The sequence below is a fragment of the Embiotoca jacksoni genome, unplaced genomic scaffold (assembly GCF_022577435.1).
Source record: "Embiotoca jacksoni isolate LCO1_2020_lvr unplaced genomic scaffold, fEmbJac1.0.p SCAF_21, whole genome shotgun sequence".
Lineage (NCBI taxonomy): Eukaryota > Metazoa > Chordata > Actinopteri > Embiotocidae > Embiotoca > Embiotoca jacksoni.
Window position 1 is genome coordinate 9,256,576 of NW_027185352.1, and position 21,228 is coordinate 9,277,803.

General features: G+C 40.3%; 1 protein-coding gene across 2 annotated transcripts; it reads left to right on the forward strand.

Moving 5' to 3' along the window:
- Positions 1-1,956: 1,956 nt before the first annotated feature.
- Positions 1,957-9,192, forward strand: pus7l (pseudouridine synthase 7 like). 2 transcript variants are annotated; one of them, XM_069156800.1, is made up of 10 exons: positions 1,957-2,140; positions 3,361-4,186; positions 4,643-4,802; positions 4,931-5,150; positions 5,981-6,079; positions 6,215-6,296; positions 6,574-6,739; positions 7,254-7,380; positions 8,351-8,404; positions 8,492-9,192. In XM_069156800.1, the coding sequence occupies exons 2-10, from the start codon at positions 3,403-3,405 to the stop codon at positions 8,819-8,821; spliced, it is 2,022 nt and encodes a 673-aa protein (XP_069012901.1). In that variant the 5' UTR covers positions 1,957-2,140; positions 3,361-3,402; the 3' UTR covers positions 8,822-9,192. The 2 variants fall into 2 exon arrangements, with proteins under 2 accessions (XP_069012901.1, XP_069012902.1); XM_069156801.1 differs by having other exon boundaries at positions 3,364-4,186.
- The last annotated feature ends 12,036 nt before the right edge of the window (positions 9,193-21,228 follow it).

The following is a 21,228-nucleotide window of genomic DNA, read 5'->3' on the forward strand; positions in this document are numbered from 1 at the left end:
ATAAAGGGTCAAAACACCCCAAAGACTTTACTGTTGCCCCTCTTGTTGTTCCCCATAGTCTAGATTGTGAAAAACAATCTGCTTGCATTATGCTGAATGCATAATCATCCTCATTTATACATGTTTTGCATGGCTTTTTGCCTCATTTTCCCTTTGTTGAAGTACTTATTAAAGCTCTCTGAAAGTACTTATTTATGCACACAAACCCTGTTGATCTTTTCACATGTTTAAGGGGTATCTGTACAGTGCTTCTTGCATATTGAGCTTTACATTTCTGGGAAAGACACGGGGATAGGCTTGTTATATCCCCAGCTCCCATTGTTTTTGAATTCTTTGTTTCCTGCGGGGCACACAAACACTCCATCCTACTCTTAAACACTGTGAGGGACTCTTCAACAGTCGTGTGAATCTTAATCGGCGCGTACACTTACATCATTATCATTGAAGCATGGCGTTTTGGGGTCTTATTTGGGGAAAGCCAACAAAAACATTACACGTTTGTGAAGGTATTCTCTGCTCTAAACTTGTTCGCCAGATGTAAGTCCTTCCTCACTCCCAGGAAAACACTTTCAGAGCTTTCTGCCAAAGCAGCTGAAAGCAGCATCACAAGTACTGGAAATACAAAATCACTGTAAATATGATTACTGTGCAATCTGTAGTCAGTGCTTCCAAGATTTGCAGGAAGCTGTGTAACTAACATGGATCTACAACCTTGAACTAAAGCCTAAATTTCAACTGTCAGGAAAAGGACTTTCACTCCGGAGAATCTGCTTTCATTCTATTTCTTTCCCGTCAACACTCTGGCTGTTGTTGTTTTTTTTGTAAAGGCTGCAGATGACCTATTGCTTTGGTCACAGGACATCTCTCAAATGTTGCGAAAAGAGTCCCTTTTCCTCTCCTTTCTCAGCACTCTGGTGGAAGAAATGATTGTCAAACAAAATGCTAGGTTTTTTTGTGCACAATTATGCATACATTCATGATGAGAGAGTGGCAGTGTTTAAGTAGTTATCAAATAGGTAATTTCCTGTCTCCAATCTCCATAATTTATAATGTGTGCGCATATTTTGAAGTGCATATCCGAGAACTGCTCAAGTTGCTTTCAGTTAATGAGTGCTATAAATTAAAAATGAAATTCTTATTATGAGTGGTGTCTGACCACAATTAGTGGGAGTTAGTGCCAGGAAACTACATACCCACTGGTGAGGAACCTGCCAGTTCTTAAGAATCAATCATATTACATTTATAAAATCAGTAATAGATGAAGAACACATGTTTTGTTTGTTTCTAATGTAATATAGAATGTATACTACTACTACTACTACTACAACAACAAGTACTATTATTGCTACTAATTGACCATATTGATTACGACTACTACTACTAATTAATACAAATGATAATAATAACATAGATATTAAAATAATTGTTAATGTTAGACAGTAAAAAATACAATAGATAGGCTACTCAATAAATAAAAAAAGATGATGAAATGTATTGCTGAAACATTACAGTGCATAAAGAAAAGTGCTATTGTAACAGTCACTTCAAGATCCACTTTGTAGCCTTTCATTGGCTCATAATCACATTATCAAGTTGTTGCAGGTTTAACTTTTAATTTATGCAGGCTTGATTTGCTGTAAAACGATGTCCAAAATGATATATTCTGGGGAAAGTATTGTGCTGTTGCAGAATTGTATATCACCATGATCATCATCATCATCATCCTGTTGGTATACTTCCATATGATTTACAACGCTATGAATATATTATGTTGAACATTCAAGATTCTTATTTGTCACGTCCCTGAATTGGGCTTGAAGTTCAGGTTAAGTCCTCCCACCACCGATGCGGCGCATCCGTCGCTCCTCCCCGCCGTCATTTTTTTTTTTTTATTTTTTTTTTCCGCTCCCTTTAAGAAAAGTCACATGACCGTCACGTGACGCGGAAGTAGACGGAAGCCTTTCAGCGTGGTTGTGTTTACAAGCGTCTCCTTTACACACGGCATGCAGGCCCGTTTCGTAAACAAACAGTTAAGTTATTATTACTAATTCGTAACACACTTATATTCCCATTCAAAGGCATCAATTTGATTCGCTTTTCTTTGTCGTAGAAGGCACGGCTCTCTGTCACCAATGTCGAGGTAGGTCTGTGCGCTGGGATAACACATATTACTTCTAAATAGACGGAGTATTACGCGTGTATAATTCAATGTTTACGCTGATATAAAGCGCCCGTCAGTTTCCTAAGAAACCTGGTGTCATTTTTTTTTTTTTTTTTTAAAGCGTGTCTCATCTGCAGCAGGCTACGGATCCGGCCGCGAGTAGTGTCTCTGTGCGTGTGTTAGCATATTCGGGTCGATATAAGATGTTTGACAGGTGTTGCGCCAAAAAAAATACGGATTTCTATCCGCGGGAGCGCGCGTCTCCTGCGAAAGCTGCGCTGTATTTCCCCCCCCTCCTCCCCCAAGTTGGTAAATGTGGGAAGCTGCTTTCATCGATATCAAAACAGTCACAACGTGAACATACACCTCACTGAAATGTGAAATAGAAATAGAAAAAAAAAGGACGAAGGAGTAAAATGTACAAGATTAGAAGATGTACAACGTTTATACTTTTACAAAAGTAGAAGTATAAAGTTGCGCGCGATGGAAATACTCGAGTAAAGTAGAAATAGCTCACATTTGTACTTAAGTACGGTACTTGATTAAATGTGCTTCGCTTTCATTCCGTCAATGTGTGTTTACAGGTAATACTGTTATTGGATTGATGTGTCCTCCCTTTATATTTGGAAACTTGTTGTTAACATGATTCACAGGTGGGTTATATTGAATTATTATCCTTATGACTCTTATTTGTTATTTTACCTTTTCTAAGCCTTAGATTATAACCCACCCTGTCCTTTTTTTTTTTGTAACCAGTTTGAATATCTTCAAAAGAGAAATATGCCTACAACCTATTCAATATGTTTTGCATTTGCTGAACAGGGATTGCAGCGTCCACGTTGCCACTGAAAGATTCTTTTTGCCTCGCTTGATTTCATTTGTGAGGGTTATATATCTTTTAAGATTTTAGCTTTCAGTCCTTTTTACCAGTTTAAAATAGCTTTAAAGGGCTCCGATTTTGGCGGACGATCATTTTACCACAGATGTTTGGAAAATCCCACAAGTTAGTTGAAAATTAAATTTGTTCAGACAATATTTTTCATTTAGTCGCATTCCACATAATTGTATTTGACACAGCCTGAAATTGCTTTTTACGTAGGAATTGTTCTAACTGTCATTAAAGTAATTTGACTTGTTTTGTCTACAGCAACATTACAATCATTGCAGATTTCACATTTCATTTCTTTCCTTTTCACCAGCAGGAATTAGTAAAAACTCTGTTGTATTTGGATAGAGTGACCATGAAGCAGGGCAGTCAGGCTGCGAACGTCCCTGCATGCTTCATATCCAACCATGAGGGTTTTCTTGGAACCATCAAAAACTTTATCGAAGACTTTGTGGTGACCGAGATTGACATTGACGGACAGCGTGTTAAAACAGCCGCACAGACACCAGGCTGTGCCTCCTCCGATGGAAACAACAAAACCAGTGCAGACTGTCAGGAGAACAGTCATTCCTCAGGCTCACGGGACACTGATGTTTCACTGGAGTGGGGGGTGGATGTCCCCCTGACCAGTCTGGGGAGTTTTGATTTAGGTGTGATTTTAGGTCAGTCGGTCAGTGAAGAGCTCGAGCATTTTGTGTTGACTCTTCGAGATAAAAAGCCCACCGAGCTGGAGCTTTCTCTGGGATCTTTTACTGACAAACACCAGAGAGCCAACGTCCACCGGGCCGTCAGGCACCGCTTCCCCTTCCTCATGACTGTCACCATCCAGCCCGAGATCAGGGTGAGGGAAGACCCGGACTACAGAGAGCTCTCGCAGCTGGTCAAAGAGGACGAAGCAGAGGACTTTTTCAGGTTTATAGATGCTAAAGTGCGAGGCTCGTCTTATACATTTGGGCCTGATGACAATAAGGACCACAGGACGGCAGTCCACCACTTCCTGAACCGAAAGTTTGGGAAACTGGTGGAGACAAAAAGCTTCAACGAACAGGGGAGGACGTCAATCTCGGTGAGGCTGAGAGAGCGAGGGAGGCCGAAGAAGAGAACCGCAGACGAACGGAAAGAAGAGGAAGTTTACACAGGTAAGGTGCAGGAGTGTAATTTTGAATCAATTGATTATTCCCTCAATTAAAACATGAAATATCATGGAGATATTCAATAGCGATAAAAAGCTTCCCAAGACCCAAGGTGACATCTTTAGATTGAGTATTTTTGTCCAACCAACACTTTAAAACATGTTTATAGCAGAAAACAATGAAAGTTTGTTTTTCTTGTTAAAAATAAAAGACTATTTCGGTGAAACAGCTTTCAAAATTGTTGTCTACTTAATTACCTGCATATGACAAAAATCCTAAAACACAAGCAGAGAAACTCTCAGCATACATCATCACAATCACACGCACCAACTGATATATTTCAACGAGACTGATTTTGTTTTTATTTCAAGATGTAGGAGAAATAAGAGGATTTCCAATCAGATTTGCCATAAACACTGAGGATCAGATTAAAAACACAGCTGTGTCGTGTGCGTCTTTCAGCGTTCACTCTGTGTAAGGAGAACCTGGAGACTCTGGAGGCCATCAGCTACATGGCAGCAGCTCTCGGGGTCCTGCCGTCAGATTTCACCTACGCTGGCATCAAGGATAAGAGAGCCATCACCTACCAGTCCATGGTGGTCAAGAAGGTCTCCCCTCAACGGTAGTGCTTTGTTTCTTTCATCGATTGTTTTTTTTTTTTTTTTTTTTTTTTCCTGATTCACAAACTGGTGAGACATGAACAGTCTTTGGATGTTGTGGTTCTACGGCTGCGTATGTATGTATCTTTAGGTTGAAAGAGAAGACAGCAGAGTTCGACAGGAGAGGGATGCGTCTGTCTCAGGTCCGCTCCGTCAGCGAGCCTCTCAGGCTCGGACGACTCCAGGGGAATCACTTTGACCTGGTGGTCCGTGACCTGAGGCCACACGGGGCCAGTGATACGCACTCCTCCGGCACAGATGTACACTCTCGCCTGGCAGCACTGGTAAAGGAAGCGGTGGAGAACGTCAAGGTACGATTCACTTTGTTTGCCAGTGTCAGGTAACGTTAGTTTTAGTTTGTCGATAACACATTTTTCAGCACAATGTGTGTTTACATTTGGACAGAAAAGTAGATCTTTTCACGCCCAGGTATTTCTTTTTTTTTTTTTTTTAACACGTGCGCCATCACAAATGATCTACTTTTAAGTTATGTTATCACTTCATATAGACATTACAAACATTATACGAACAGAGTTTTACTCCAAATTGTATTTTACATGCTTCTTTGTTATAAAAGCGTAGTCTTGCTTAATGTCTTGAAGGAGTGATGAGCCCATTTGGTAAAATGATACATTAACAGGGCACCATTTACACGTTAATATTATATTGCAATATGTTGGATTAATGACACTAAAGTCTTTTGAATTTTTTGTTATTTAATGAAAAGACCAAAATCATCATAACGTGAACCTACTGACAATCATTTCCTGCTTAAACAAAGCCTGATATTTCTTCTTCCTCTGTGCTGTAAAGCTGAACCCAGTATTCATGTCACTGGGTGAAATGTTCCTTTGTTTTCATGGCCATGAGCTGCTGCTATAAATACTCGCTACTAGGGCATCACGTGTATTAATCCGCAGCTGACAATAGTCCCCAATGAGTGCAGTGTTTTCTGTTTAATATTTTGCTGAAAACTGCGGTGGCCAGCTGTTGTTAATTATTTGAATCAAAGAAAAAATACAAAACGATACCTACGTAAAACTAAAACAGAAGGATAGTCTGTTGTTTCTGTTGCACTGCTGCTTCAAACTGCAGCTGCAGTATCCACTGCCACATGTACCTTTGTTGTTTGTGTTTGCAGACCAGAGGTTTTGTGAACTACTACGGACCGCAGAGGTTTGGGAGCGGACAGAGTGTTCAGTCTGATCGAGTAGGACTCGCTCTACTGAAAGAGGACATGGTAGGTGTTGGAGACATTTGCTACGTGCGGAACTACGTAACACTGCCTCTAATACTGGCACATTGGGATGAGCTGCACCCAAAAGCTCGTCAGAATATACAGCGCTGTGTTGATATATATTGTTGTGTGTGCTAGGTGAGTGGTGTGCGTCTCTTCTTCACTCCAGAGGAAGGCGATGATCCTCAGAGTCACGCCAAGAGACACTTCCTCCAAACAGGTTAGAGCCGAGACTGCACGCGAACGTCATTTAATGTGTCCTGTTTTTGAATCAAATGTTGAATACGAATAAAATGACAAGTCTGCGGTGTGTTTATGGTACCCCGTCATGTTTTTATGGTGGAAAGAGCAAGTTTCATAAACCGAGTTTTGGTGTATTAAAATGGCTTTATTGTAAATCTTTTTCAGCATCTGGGAATTCAGCCTGCTCCAAGTGTTTTATTTTCTTGTTTTGCTCTCTGTTTTTGACTCTCGTCTCTCTTGCTGCTTCACACCAGATAACGCCAAAGAGTCTTTGGCGTTGATGCCGTTGTCCAAAGCCAGGGAGCGGCTGATGCTTCGGGCCCTGAACCGCTACGGTACAGGTCCAGATGGGTGTGCCCAGGCCTGGCTCAGTCTGCCGCACAGCATGAGAGTTTTCTACCCTCATGCCTACTGTAGCCGGTCAGTGTAAATCCACACCAACATTTTATGGGTTTTCGAGATCAGCTCAAACATCTTGACTGTTTTGAACAGTTACTGCAGCACCTACGAAATTAGTACATTGTTTCTAGGCGTAACACAGGGCTCGTTCATGTCGTCTGTAAATGATCGTTACATTTGAGTCACAAAGCTAACATCTGATTTTTACAGTCTTTTAACGATACTTAATAAGTCATTGTTTATGTCTTTGAGAATATCTTTAGGACAGCGCTGAATGTCCTGAAGTGTTGTGTGTGAAATGAGTGTCCAAAATGATAGTTATGGATTTTTTTTTTTTAATGGATTTGGGCATCACCTTTCACCTTTCAGTCATTAACAGATTCTTATTGATAAGGGATTCACTTTCTTTTGATGAAATAAAACATAATAATAAATGACAATAACATAAAATTGATACTAAGTCATTGGAAATTAAAGCCAGCTCTCTTTAATTCTTCATTCATGGTAATTGTGCTGTTGTGTTTGTGGTTGTCAGAGTGTGGAACGAGGCGGTGGCACACAGACTGGCTACAATGGGTCACAGTGTGAGACAAGGAGACCTGGTGTGGAGGCGGGAAGGACACGGCAAAACGGAGGACAGTGGAGAAACGAGTGCTGCTCAGGTGAGAAGGGATAGAAAATACAAAAGGACATTAACTTCATGTCGTAATATTGTTATGATGTGATTTCATCAGGATGTGCAAGGGAGAGGCCACATGAAGCCTGCTGGAAGACTACAAGCTGATATAGATATTGCAATCCATATAAACACTATTTCATAAATTACATTGTTGTAAAAACTAATATTAAAGTAATCCACACTAAAATGTTTAAAACGGCTAAAAGATTCCTTAGAAGATACACGGAGCCGTAGAATATTATTTAATATGTTGTATGTAATGCAGCTGCCTTTTTGCTATGATCAGAGCAAACCCATTTGCTGCTTCAATTCAAACCAGTTTCAATGTGGATTTTAAACCCAAATCCAGCTAGTGTTCCTCCGCATTGACCTCAAGTCTGAGAGGGTAAAGTTTGGCCTCATAGTCCAACTGTAGACTGTGGACGGGCCAAACACAAACGAGGAGGAGGTACCTCAGTATTGGCCGGATTCCAAGGTTGAGAGATGAAAACCGAATCTTGGTCTTTCACTGCAAAACGGAAACAGTTATCGTTGTTTTTTGTTTGATTGCCGGAGAAGGGGTGTCAACATCAGGAAGTAAAACAGCTCATTCAGCACATCTAATCGTTGTGGTTGTTGTGTGTTAATATCTGTTTCCTTCAGTGAGATTAATTACTCCTCCAGATCACGGCAAATGGCAGATTAGAGGTGAATAATCTGGTTGTTGTTTTACACACGCTTGATACTGCGACTCTGCAGTTTAACACACTGTAGCGTAATGATATCTTTGTTAGAGTTTCATTTAGTGTGATTTTGCTGCATTTTTCTTGTAACCCAGAGATGTCTCACGGTCATTTCAGCAGCAAACAAAGTTAATCAAGGACACAGTTTTGTGATCTCCTGGTCTTTGGACAGACTCTCACTGTGAGGACAGTCACATTTTCAGTGTCAGTGACATCTCTTTGCTTTTCCAGATCCATGTGGTGACAGACGAAGAGGAGCAAGGGGCAGTGTACACACTAGAACAAGTATGGAATTTAGGGAGCTACGTGTACTTCTACTAAATCTTTTTATTTGTACTTAAAACACGATCGTGTCCTTCATTATCCCGTCAGGTGTTATTACCGATGCCAGGAAACACTGTGAAGTACCCAGAAAATGCCATGGGGACTTGGTACGAGGAGAGACTGGCAAGAGACGGACTGGACGACTGTCGGTTCAGAGTCAGCAGCCTCAAACTGAACCTGCCGGGCTGTTACCGCCCCCTGCTGGCCGTTCCACACAACCTCAACTACCAGCTGCAGAGAGCAGCCAAAGCAGAGGTTGGAGGAGCGATGACGGGAGGAAGGAAGCAGGACTCACTCGCTCTCACCTTAAACTTTGACCTAGACTCCTCCTGCTACGCTACCATCTGCCTCAGAGAGATCATGAAGTGTGACCCCTAAAGCTCAAGGGGAGATTGTTTTTCTGTTTGTGTCAACTTTCAATGAGAAATTATTATTATTGTTATTTTTTTTTTTTTTATTATTATTTTTTTTTTTTTTTATTCTTTGGAGAAAAGATGCATCTTTTTGTAACAAACACTTGTTTTTTTACCTCCATTGACAGTGACTGTGATACATTGTCAATGGCCTTTTGGTTTGTTGTTGAAGTACTGAGTAGCAAAGTGTTGTCATACGTAGAAAAACCCTAATGTGCAGTTGATAAAATATCAAATATCAGTATAATGAAAAAAGGGGCCACTGCCAAATGTTAGCAACTTTAAATGTAAAACCATGTAAACAGTTTGTGTTTTGTGTCATGAATAAAACCTTTATAATAATTAGAAATCAGTGCATTTTTTGCAAGTTGTTTTTCAATTGTCTGCACATTTATTTTGAAATTTCAAGTTTTCCCAATCAGTGTTTTGAGCTTTAGCTTCTTCATTGACTGTAGTGTTATACTAGTTACAAAGTAACTATACAATCTTAACTGTGTCCGTCTTATGCATTATACCATAAAGATGCGAAAATAAGATTGTACGTATCTGACCAACACTTCCGCAACAATTTCATTCTCTCTTTATCCTTTTCAAATAATAAAAAATAAATTAGTGACAATAAACAACAATTTTAAGAATAGAAGGAAACATATCTATTGAATTTATGAAAAAAAAAAAACATTTTCCAAATATGAAAAGAAGACAAATTCTCTAGTTTTGCCTCTGAAGAGTTAAATTCTTTCACTGTCAAAATGGAGACAACTGGTCAAGAAACAACCTGAATTACTTTGAAGTGTTTTTATTCCAACATAACATTTCTTTGCAAAATAAGTCATAGTTATTATTCTAGATTTTTCTGTTATCAAAAGAAAAGTAGGGCGTTGTGTCTAAAAGATGCAGACACAAATGTTTCTGCTTAGAAACCAAAAGTCAATCTGTTGGCACTTTCAAAAGTTCATTGGATCTTTGTGTGCATCGAAACAGTTTCCAGCACACTTAATTTGATCACATTTCTATTAGGAACACACTACAAACTGAACAGTGAAGTAAAAACTGTGTGATATGGATTTGGGATGCTGCATACATTTCGGTTATTGTACTTCCCACTAACCACCACAAGATGTAGACGACAGACCAGACTTGTCAGGCACATGTCAGAGGAGCGCCCACTGCTGCCGTGTCACAGAGGGAAAGTAGTTGCAACTAATTTGTTAAATATGAACATTTAGCTGCTTAAATGTGGATCAATTTACACTTGACCTCATTTGGATGATACTGACTTCCTTATCTGAGAAAAAACAGCACCTGCGCCTCGTGGCTAAAAAGGTTAATGAGAACGTTTGTGAGTATATTTCCCTCTTAATCTGTGACTTAATCCACCACACCAGTTCATATGATCCACTCTCATATAAAAATAGAGTTGTGGGACAGTCAGAAAGCCATTTTAGGAACCAATAAAAAAAAATAAAGAACCGTAAAACTCAGGTGTAATGACACCGCTAAAGGGCAGCTCTCGATCTATATTCAAATCCAGCCAGCTCTGCCTCCTGTGACTAATTTGTAGAATTTTGATGAGAGCAGCATATAAAATATTTCATAAATAACTCATAATGGATATACCTGTGAGCTAATACCTATCACTGTAAGCAAAGCCACTGACTGGCTGGGTGTTTTAGTTGGAGGTGGGTTCTGACATGCAGCCTGTCATAAAACCATAGCACCATTTGATAAAGTACCTGCCTGAGAGCTAAACTGTCTGCCAAAGAGACACATTAGCAGTAATGAGTTTCTTCACTTGTTGGAGAGTTTTGTTCCAAAATGACATCCATCCAAAAACAGAGAGGAGAGTTAAAATCCTCGTAGCTTCTTACAGAGTAAATCGGTGTTATTAAATGTTTCTTGCCTCAGGGGTTAATCAAAAATCCTGACAGATGACATCAAACTCTTCTTTGTTTCTAGTAACATGATTTTTTTGTTTTGAGCAGAAGTCACATTGATATGAGATGAGTTTAAATTGGAGTCATGTGTTGGGTGAATTCCTAGTCCCTCCATATTGCATTAGATGGTGCACAGAACTTAAGTGTGACTATTATCACAGAAAGAAAGAGTTAAAGAAATAGTTCAACATTGTGGGAATGTGCTTGTTCACTGTTCTACTGAGTTAGTGAGAAGATTATCACCATGCTCTGTACGCTGAGGCCTTGCAGTTTAAATGCGGTTATAACTGGTCTGATTCTACATTACAGGCAAAACGAAGAGGAGTGCACTGTAAAGTCCTCAGCAGTGATTCCTCATCCCATCCTCGGGCTGATTCCAGCTGGCTGCAGATAAATGTTGACCCACTTCGGCAGCAAAGATGACAAATTTATTACACGTCTCTCTGTGGTTAAAGGAAGCGCAGAGGCCTGAGAATGGGAGGGAAGTAAGGACTTCTGAAAAGATACCATTGAATTTTTCAGCCCTTTAAAAGCCCCTGAAAACAGTTTTTTTTTTTTTTATAATCTTTGATGGAACTTTAATTGTTGGCTATTTTTGTCACAAATATTAAAAGTTTGCAGAATAAGTGTGACAGCCATATATTTGGCCTTGGAAATTCCTGTAGTTATTGAGGATAAGGGAAATGACGAAGGAGAGAACATTAGATGGTGTGGATCAATCTAAAGAGTCACAAAACAAGGTCTAAATTAAGTGTAAATATGTGATCAAATAGTAACGGAGGAATAAGAGAAACACTTTTGTCGTGCACACTGCTGTTTCTGGCTTGATGAAAACAGAGTGAAAAGTTCACACACACACATATATATATATATATATATATATATATATATATACGTGCAGGCACACACTTTCATGATTAGCCATATAAACATTCTAGCGACCTTTGACCCGTCTGAGCTGCCTGTCTTGCAGTCAGTTGATTGGCAGGTGTTTTTACAAGACCAGACACTGATATGCACGTGTACCTGTGTGTGTTTTTGAGTTTGTCTGTGCCTGCGAAAGTGTGTGTGTGTGTGTGTGTGTGTTGTTGTTGTTGTTTCTAGGCCCTGTCGACCATGGAGGAGCCACCGCTGAGTGTTGTCCAGACGTGACAGTCTGTGTCTATACAAGGTGGCTGAGTGCAGTCATGAAAGGTGGGATAGGAGCGAGCAACACTGTTGTAGTTACAGCGTCAGAATGCCTTTTGAATAGTGTCAGTAAAAGAAAACAATCCCAGTTCCGCTGTCAGTTTATTTGTACAGTTTGCGGCGTTTTCCTTTGAAGCTGCCACATGAATGTGAAATTCAGTTTAGTCTTCATGTCCAGTGTTTTTAAGAACACCTACACTTAACAATTGAGGCGTTTGTGTTAGTGATTTATTCAAAAAATTATGCATTAAGTTCTGAGTCGGCACACTGAGGGTCTTAGACTGGATTCTGGTACTTTGGATACAAAGAATGGAGCTAATGAGGGGGAAATATTTAGTTAATGATTTTACCACATGAAATTTACATTGATTAAGCTTCTTTGAAGAAAAATGTATTTCCATGCCAATAAGCTTTTGATAAGGGCACAAGTCAGCTTCTGGTACAGCAGTTTTACGTGGATACGAGGAACCGTGAAATATCTGAAAAGAGAATGTCATAATTTGGGTTTTACAGATATATTTCCTGGCCTGGGCTTCATCAGCTGATGTGTCGTGTGTTTTCTTGTTACCACACATGGGCTGGCCATTTGACAGTAAAACCACCGGCCCTCTTTGCTGCCCAGAGGCTGCTCTGTCACCCATTTAGTGAACTCCAGTCCATGTCTCACGTGTGAGACGCCTGCATGTGGAAAATACACTGACCTGATAATGGCAGCTGAGCTATTGACAAGTGGAAAGGAGGGAAAAGGATGTCCATGAGATTGATCAATGGATACATTAATGCTGCGCCATTTTGGATGCATCACTGGTTGCTGCACATGTGGAACAGTTAGATCCATAGGACAAAAAGATGGTGATCAAAGATAATGTATTTAAAAAGAAAAAAAAAAAGAAAATGAAGGTTGAGAATGAGTTTAAGGTTCCATGTTTTTTGGTTTAAAAAGACGTGATGCAGGTGTGTTGAGTTGCACTGATTGACAGCTTAAATGCTTGAGTGTGAAGCCGACCCTGGTGAAAAACTTCACGCTCCATTAGCTTTCCCTAAAAAAAAAGTCATGATCAAGGATTTGAAACCATAACATGACAAGTTTATGTCATGTGCCACTTAAAGTTTTGGGATATCCCACTTTTTTTTTTATTCCCCAACACTAACCGCGGCACACTGTGGTTTCAGCAAGTCTGGAAAAATGTATGTTATAACCATGAGCCAAATTCAATTTCTGGCTGCAAATGAAGCACAGATCCAGCAAAGCTCCATTTTTATTGCGAAAAAAAAGTCATAAAATATATGACTGCAAAAATATAAGAAGTGGCTGTTGACTTCTGGATGCGACCAGTCACCATGTCCAGTCAGTGGAAAAAGTTAATTTCCTGCCCTATTTGTGACCCAAAAAAACAGCCCAACTTTTTACACACTCCGGCACAACACCAGCAGGATCGCGGTAAACTGCCTGCACATGAGCCATTAATGGGTTACACGCTACAACTGGGAATTTTTCTCACACTGTAAAAGTTAAGGGGAAAAAAAACTGTTAAATCTCTGCCTGGGTACACTGAGCTCTCTGTGCCAGAGTAAAAGAATCTGGTGACCGGCTGCAAAGCACAGGGAAGTGAAGGAAAGCTCATTATTTTTAATGGCACCCCTCCATCGGTGGATAGAGAAAGAGAGCTCGGAACCAGACTTCAACACTGAGACCTTGTTGACCAGAAATTCTAAGTGGACTTTAAGATATACAAAGCGTACTGTATACACACCAATGCTGTTAAACAAAAGCAGAAACCATGTGTTCGTTTTCAGAATTTGAACTATGCACATTAATTATTTTGGGAAAGCATTCTTATATGAAACTGGAGCCAGGAGACACTTAGCTTAGTTCAGCATCAAGCTTTTTGGAAACAGGAAAAAAGTTGCTGTGCTGGGTCAAAAAGATCTATCTCCACATCAACATTTTTCACGTTAAAACGTATCTGTTTAATTTGTACACCAATAGTAATGTAATCAACAAGTTGTGGTTTTATGGTCTGCCTCTCATTGTCACACTTTATACTCTATCACCTACCATCTTCAGGTTACAATAAAACTATGAGTTTCCACAATTAACCACTTTTGTCATTTGTAGTATGAAGATGGGCTGCACAAGACTCCAGGAAGTTACTGTCCTGTCTTTAGTCATTACGCAAAGCTGTCTCCTAATGTGTATACAGTAATGCAGACATGAGAGTAGCATCAAGAAAATGCAAATAAGTGTATCTCGAAATGTTAAACTATTTCTTTGAGGAATACCATTATAGTGTTGCATTATAGCAACATAATAATTTTGTAATTAATAGTCTTTTAGTATTACGATTTTCAGACACATTGTTTATTCAAGATAACCTTTATGTAACTGTTATACGTATAAAAGGGGGCTTGTTTTCTTTTCTATAATGTGTCTTGTATGTCAAAGGGATTTAAAAAAAAAAAAAAAGTTTTTTCACTCACACAAACACACTCACACAAATGAAGATCCTGAGAGGCCAATCATTGAGGTTTGGCGTCCTGTCCTCTCATTGCCATCAACCTCTCTCTTTCACATCAATCAGTGTCTCGGTGGTGAAGCTGGTTTGGAGCCTGACTGTAGTCCTGTAATTACCTTGTTGACTAAATTCCAGCTGTGTGTGTGTGTGTGTGTGTGCGTGCGTGCATTGGCAAAATGTGTGTGTTCACGGAGAGATAGGAATGAAAATAGGAGTCAGGTCGCTTCGAAGCAGCTGCACCGGTGCTTCTGGCGGTTTCAGCGCCCGAGGAGGAAAGTAAGAGCAAGAGAGGTTGCTGTCCTCGTGGTGATTGATGGAGCAGCTTCCTGTCTTGATAGAGGTTATTGAGGAGCTCTGAGGGACCATCGTTATTTCCTGATGCTCTTAAATATTGTCCTCCTTCATCTTTACTTTCTCGCTGCTTCACCCTCCTCTCTGTGAAGCCCCATGCTCCATTTCCCCCACTCTCCCTCTTGTTTTACAAAGGAATGACATATTGTTTACATATGACCTGCTGATATCTCCATACACCAAAATATCTACACAATATCTCACATCGAGCCATGCTTAGACTATTAGATAATATGTTGAGGAAAGTAAAAGCATCATTAGTCATAGATTTAGGCTAACAGACACATTATAGCCTGCTAAAATTGGATATGGCATATACAGTACGCTGTTATTCTCTCGCTGTCTACACAAACAGTCAGGCATCAGGCCTATGGCGCATATATCTTGCCCATGTTTGTCTACTCCCACTGTTTTTACTCCAGTTTTACTCTCGTTCATTCTTTGTTTCTCACCCTACTTTTCTTTTGGCCTCATGCCTTCACTGTGATGCAACGAAAACATGAAGGCATGATGGAAAATGTGCTTATTCACTGTGTCGTCCAGAGTTAGATAAGATTAATTCCAATAGTCAGCACTCTAAACATCAAGCTAGAATGAGGACAGAATTAGCTTAGCATAGCATTGGCTTAAGTGAAACTGTTTGCTTGGCTGCCATAGGTAAAACCTGTCATATTCATTTTTCCATTGTTAAACAAATAAATGTAACCAGGCTATATCTTGGCCTGGCACAGTGAGGAGAACAGATTAAACAAACAAGATATTGCATGCTAATTATAAATTCAGGTTGTTTTTAAAACTTTGGTCAGTTTTGCCTTCTGTCTTTTGGCTAAGATAAGCTCCTGCCTCCAGCTTTATACGTAAAGGCATAGATGTGAAAGTGATATCAATCGTTTCACCAAACAATTTCCCAAACCGTCGTGCGCTTTCTTTTGCAAGAAGTTTAAATCAGTAAGTCAGACTGTGTACGAGGAAAATGTCACTTATTTCCCCTGAAAATTGAACCATCATCTGCAAAAGTAGCTGACTGACTGTCAGGATTCCTGTCTGCTCCTACGGTTTGCTCCTCTGTTTTGTCCCCAATCACCTCGCCTCATGTTTTCTGTCTTTCCCCTGTCTGTTTGTTATTGTTTTCCCATGTATTCTGTGTCCTCCTCTCCCCGCCTCCTGTCACCTCCCATGGCCACACCCCTCACCGGTACCGGTACCCCGTTTCTGCTTCTAGTCTGTGCGATCAGTCAGTGCTCCCAATCTCAGCTGATCGCTGAAACTAAGGAGGGTCGGGCCTGGTTAGTACTTGGCTGGGAGACCACCTGGGAGTACCAGGTGCTGCAGAGCTACCAGTCGGAGCTGCCAGTCAGAGCTGCCCGGTCACTCCAGTACCAGAGTTTGTTGCTGCTGGCTGTGGAGGACCTCGGGATTCCCCCAGCGCAGCCTGGCCCCCGATGAGAGTTGGTGGAGTTTCCCTCCCGACTCCGGAATCAGACATTGACTTTAGGTACCGCCCTTTGTTGATCAATAAATACTGTGTTTTGAACTTATACCCGAGTCTGTGTGCCTGCGTTTGGGTCCTGTTACACCTCACCTCTTAACACTGACTTTGTTACTTTGTATCATCAAAACTATTTAAAAGAAGTTAAACAGCAACAGAACACCATTGTCTTCTTTTTACATTATTTTTGAGAAAGAAAAGCAGCATTTTAAAGTACATTGAGCCCCTTAACCACAAAGCATGTATACTTCATATGAATGCCAAAGTTGTTTTTTAAATTGATTTCATACCTTTCAGGCAAAAGTTGGTTTAAGTTAAATTCAGAAAAGCATGTAAATCAACTTCAATACTGGCTTGAGGTCATAAAGAGAAAGATTTATTTAAAAACATCCATGTCACTCGTGGAATAGAAACAACCTCTGGCACGCAATGTTTTTCAGATGACCTCCATCATCTTGATTGTCATGTCACACGTGTCTATTTTTATGAACACCTGTAGATCAGTGGAATAATGTCAAACCATTGGTAGTATTTTACTTCTTTAATTGGACACCGCTTCCCATTCAGACATATTGTAACACAATATAGAGACGCTACACCAGACTCTAGCCACAAAGTGTAAAACACCATTCAGAACATTTAAGCATCACTCTGCTAGACTGTAAACCCAAATGACATGAAGTGACGGTGAAGAGAGCAGAGACGACACAAAACAAAAGGGTTGAGAAGCAAGAGCAGTTCAATGTCTAATTAAATTTAGTGTGAGGGGAATTTTCCAAGAATGGAGCCTTTGTTCTGCAGCATCTGGAAAACCCTGACACACATTTGTGTGTGCGGTTCTTCAAGATCCATTGTTCTGCAGAGGAAATTGATTCGGTTCAGTGAGGAGGAGAAAAAAGAATGAGAAAAATCATTCATTGTCACAGATGAACATGAGAACACTGAACTGGTGGCGTTCTGTTGAGGAGAAACAACTGAGCAGATCATACAGAGTTAGCTTTGGGGAGAAAAAAACCGTTTGGGCCACACAGGGAGAAAAGAACATAAAAACTGCTTTTTGGAGATGTTTGAATTGATAAAACAAAACCACTCTGCAGCTACAAAATACAAAACCATGCCATGACTGGTCCCAAACACCCCAGCCATTATTTCTGTATTGTTAAACTCTCTTATCAGTCTCATGATTTGAGCAAATACACAGGATAAGTGGACCGCCATGACCTCCTTTTTATTCACTGACATGGTTCTTTGGAGGAGCACAAAGCCTGCTCGTCTCCATGATCTCCTATGGGAGTTTAACTCATTCAGATAGAGACATGAGAACATCCGTCGCAGTCAATTTATCCTGAATGGATTCATCTCCAAAGACAACATAGTCAGCCTGTCAAAATAAGTCTCATCGGAGGGCAAGTACAGGGCGCTAGGTCGTCTTTTGACTGAATGTTTGCGTTAGAGTTGCCACATCAAAGTGAATCTGAAAGAAATGCAGTTGTAAATTTTCACTGCTCTGGTCTGAGAAATGTTCATGAAAGCAGGTCACAAGATGCTTCTCAAAGTGCTTGTTAAAAAGCCTAATAAACATAAAATGCAAGGATGACTCAGCCTGGATAGCTAAGCCTCTCAGCTGGAAGATTTTGCTCAGTGTTGTTCAGGGAGCACTAACACATTCAGTGTTTCCAATGTTAATACAAACTGAAGAGACTTAAATCCAGTTGTCTTGGATTGGTTCAAAAAGTCCTCAGATTGAAAAAGTTTGTACTACATGAAAAAGCTTGGTAAGATTTCATGAATGCATTTTGATTTTGAAAAGTTAAAGGAATATGTCACATTGGTGAGGGTTGGTCTACTGATTGGGTCCAGACTGAAATACATACAGTATATATATATATATATATATATATATATATACTGTTTTGGCCACACACACATATATATATAAAGTCAAATATTGCTATATATAGCAATATTTGACTCTTTGTGCAGGTCTTTGACACACTGGCACCAGACCAGGGTGTGAAATTCGTCAGCTTAACACTGTTCAATTTTGTGACTTTGTAGTCATATATATAAAATTGGAAAAAGCTGCTCATGTGGTGGTGGCCTCAGCCAGGACTTCAGGAAGGATTCTGTGCTGAAAGTCTTGACTCTGACGTGCAGCTTTGTTGTGACGTCTGTTTGATTTATCAAGATAAGGGTTGAGTGGCTGCAGAAAGAGTGCAGCTGATTTCCTACAAGTGTCACCTCTTACATCTAAGGATTTACAGTATGGCATAAATTCTGTCAGAGAAGATCAAAAAACATTCTTGTATGGGAATATTCAGCATTCGAGGAACACTCAAGACAGATTGTAGCATGAATACGTCTGAACATCTGTTGGCTTTTATACTGTATAATAAAAGGATTTCTTCACTTCTGTCACATCGAGGTTATTACATCAACATTTCTCATGTTTTCTTGGAGCTCCACAGCGGACGAAAAGCAAAGGGGAGAAAGGGAAATTACTGTACTTCGGTATATTTAGACTAACCTGGTTAAAAAAAACATTATCTAAACGATATGGCTGATCAGAGTTACAAAAACAAAATAGTGTGCTTATGAAGAATCACGTAACTCGTCTCTTTAATTCCCTTTCATTCCTGCGCTCTCCTGTGAACAGCTCATTGGGATTAGTGCCACTGTCAGCCTCAACGGGAGCAAAGGATCAGAAATAGGTGAATACCCATTATTCCCATCACACTCCCTCTGATTATCCCCGATTTGACTTCATAAACACACACAAAAAAAAAATTGCAGTATCCCACTTTGTTGTCTTTGTAATTTCTAGCTTGCAGTTTTACTCTTGATTTGTCTTTTGTCTCACAGGGTTTTCCTCTCTCTCTGTTGTCTTTCTTTATCTTTCTAAGTGACACTTCTCTAACACATCCAGCTGGAAGTGTTTGACTTTATCGTGAGGCCACAGAGGAGATAAATGAGTAATGACCAAATATGAACAAATGTATTCCTTTTAATGTTGATACAGAGTACGAATTGACTGGGCCATTATTTCTGTAGAAATTGGATTTGGATAAGTAACTTTCTCATTAGTTTTCCATTTGCACTGTTTTGACAAACCATGTATATCTATTCAATACTTAAAGCTGCTATAGTCAATATTTTTATATTGATAGTGAATGACTAAGTGTAATGTGATAGGGTTCCCTCATAGTGACAACCCTGTAGATCAGGGGTGTCAAACTCATTTTAGTTAAGGGGCCACATACTGCCCACTTTGATCTCAAGTGGGCCAGACCAGTAAAATCATAGCATAATAATGCATACATAACGACAATATTTCTCTATGTTTAAATCATTGGTGAAGGTTTTTGGATGATAAACCCTATTTTAAGGTCTTTCTACAATAAACTAGAAACATAAAGAGCAAAAACTCAGACATCAGCCCACTGTTTATCTGCCCCGGCTCTCCTCTGCAGATTCCCTCGCTTTGTGACGCGTTTGACGTCAAATGCGTCACAAAGCGAGCAGCGAGCGCTGCTGCCTCCGGAGCAGACATCACATTTACGCTGTTTTTGAAGCAATTACTGGATCGATTAAAAAAAAAATTACAAAACATTTGTACTCATAAACCTCCATATTCTCATAGAAATGCAATTTATGTCTTTCTGTAATTTTCACACTTAGCAAAGTCATCCGGTGGGCCGAGCTGGACCCCCTGGCGGGCCGGATCCGGCCCGTGGGCCGTATGTTTGACACCCCTGCTGTAGATAATGATCACGCAACTCATCAGTTCCCCTCAGCTCTACGAAGTATTGAGCATCTTTCAGCACAGTGCTTTGGTTTTAGGTCCCACAACTTTTCACTTCTGACGGCAAAAAGATACGTGGCAGTGAAGGGTTGACAAAGTTTGCATCTAGGGGAGCATTTAATAGCTGAAGAACCTTCGGGAGTTGGAGTGAATATTGTACATCAGGTTTCCTGAAATATAACTCCAGATAAATGCTGATGTTGGCCCACATCTGCTAGATGTGTCACCCAGTCTTGTTGTTGGCACAAAGATGGGATAAGACTGGAATGCAAGGATGATCTGAAAAAGAAAGCAATGCTTTAATAAAGTTAGCTTTTATTGTGAAAGACATCTGTTCTCGCAGTGGAAAACGTAAGTTTTTCTCACTTCATTTTCCTTGTTACGCTTTGACCAGGATGGACGTCTGTAACAACAAACACACTCTAAATGAGACTCAGTAAAACCCACTTACACACTGGAAAAACTGTAATGATGATTTAAACTATAGGAACTCCATATATTAAAGAAAACACCTACACCCGTGTCTTAATGGAGTGCTGGGCCACGACAAACTGCCAAAACAGCGTCAGTAGAACTTGGCCTTGATTCAGCATAAAGCGTGTGACGCTGATTTAAATTTTCTCTGTGGCGTTCATTGGGGATGAGGTCCTGGACAGCCATGAGGTTGTTTCCACTGTAGCACCTAAGCAGCTGTTACCTCTCCTTAAAGAATTTCAATTGACGCGTAGTCCAAGTTCCTACATCTGCCGGGCATCTTTTTTGTTTCAGCTTGCTGAAACAAGACCCAACTCCACTTTAAAGTTGTGAACCATGTGATGCAGAATACTTGTGCCCTATAAAATATCTCTCCTTTAGCTTTCCACCTATCTGTGTCGCCGTGTCGATCGGATCAGGACACGCCCCTCTCCTGCTGGATTACCTTCCCTGTCCTCACAGGTGCCGCTGGAGGTATGATATCGGATGACACATTCCCACACTCCCAGTCAGGCGTGGGAGAGTCGAGTGGGTGGGCAAGATGGCACGATGTGGCCCCACACGCGCCTCGCTGCCTCTGACAGAACTGGCCCACACGGATCCCGACACCTACGC

Excerpts from the sequence above, each read along its gene's own strand:
- pus7l (XM_069156800.1), top strand. The coding sequence starts at position 3,403 with ATGAAGCAGGGCAGTCAGGCTGCGAACGTCCCTGCATGCTTCATATCC. Across the intron at positions 6,080-6,214 it reads CTCTACTGAAAGAGGACATG|GTGAGTGGTGTGCGTCTCTT; the intron begins GTAGGTGTTGGA and ends TGTGTGTGCTAG. Across the intron at positions 7,381-8,350 it reads GAGAAACGAGTGCTGCTCAG|ATCCATGTGGTGACAGACGA; the intron begins GTGAGAAGGGAT and ends TTGCTTTTCCAG.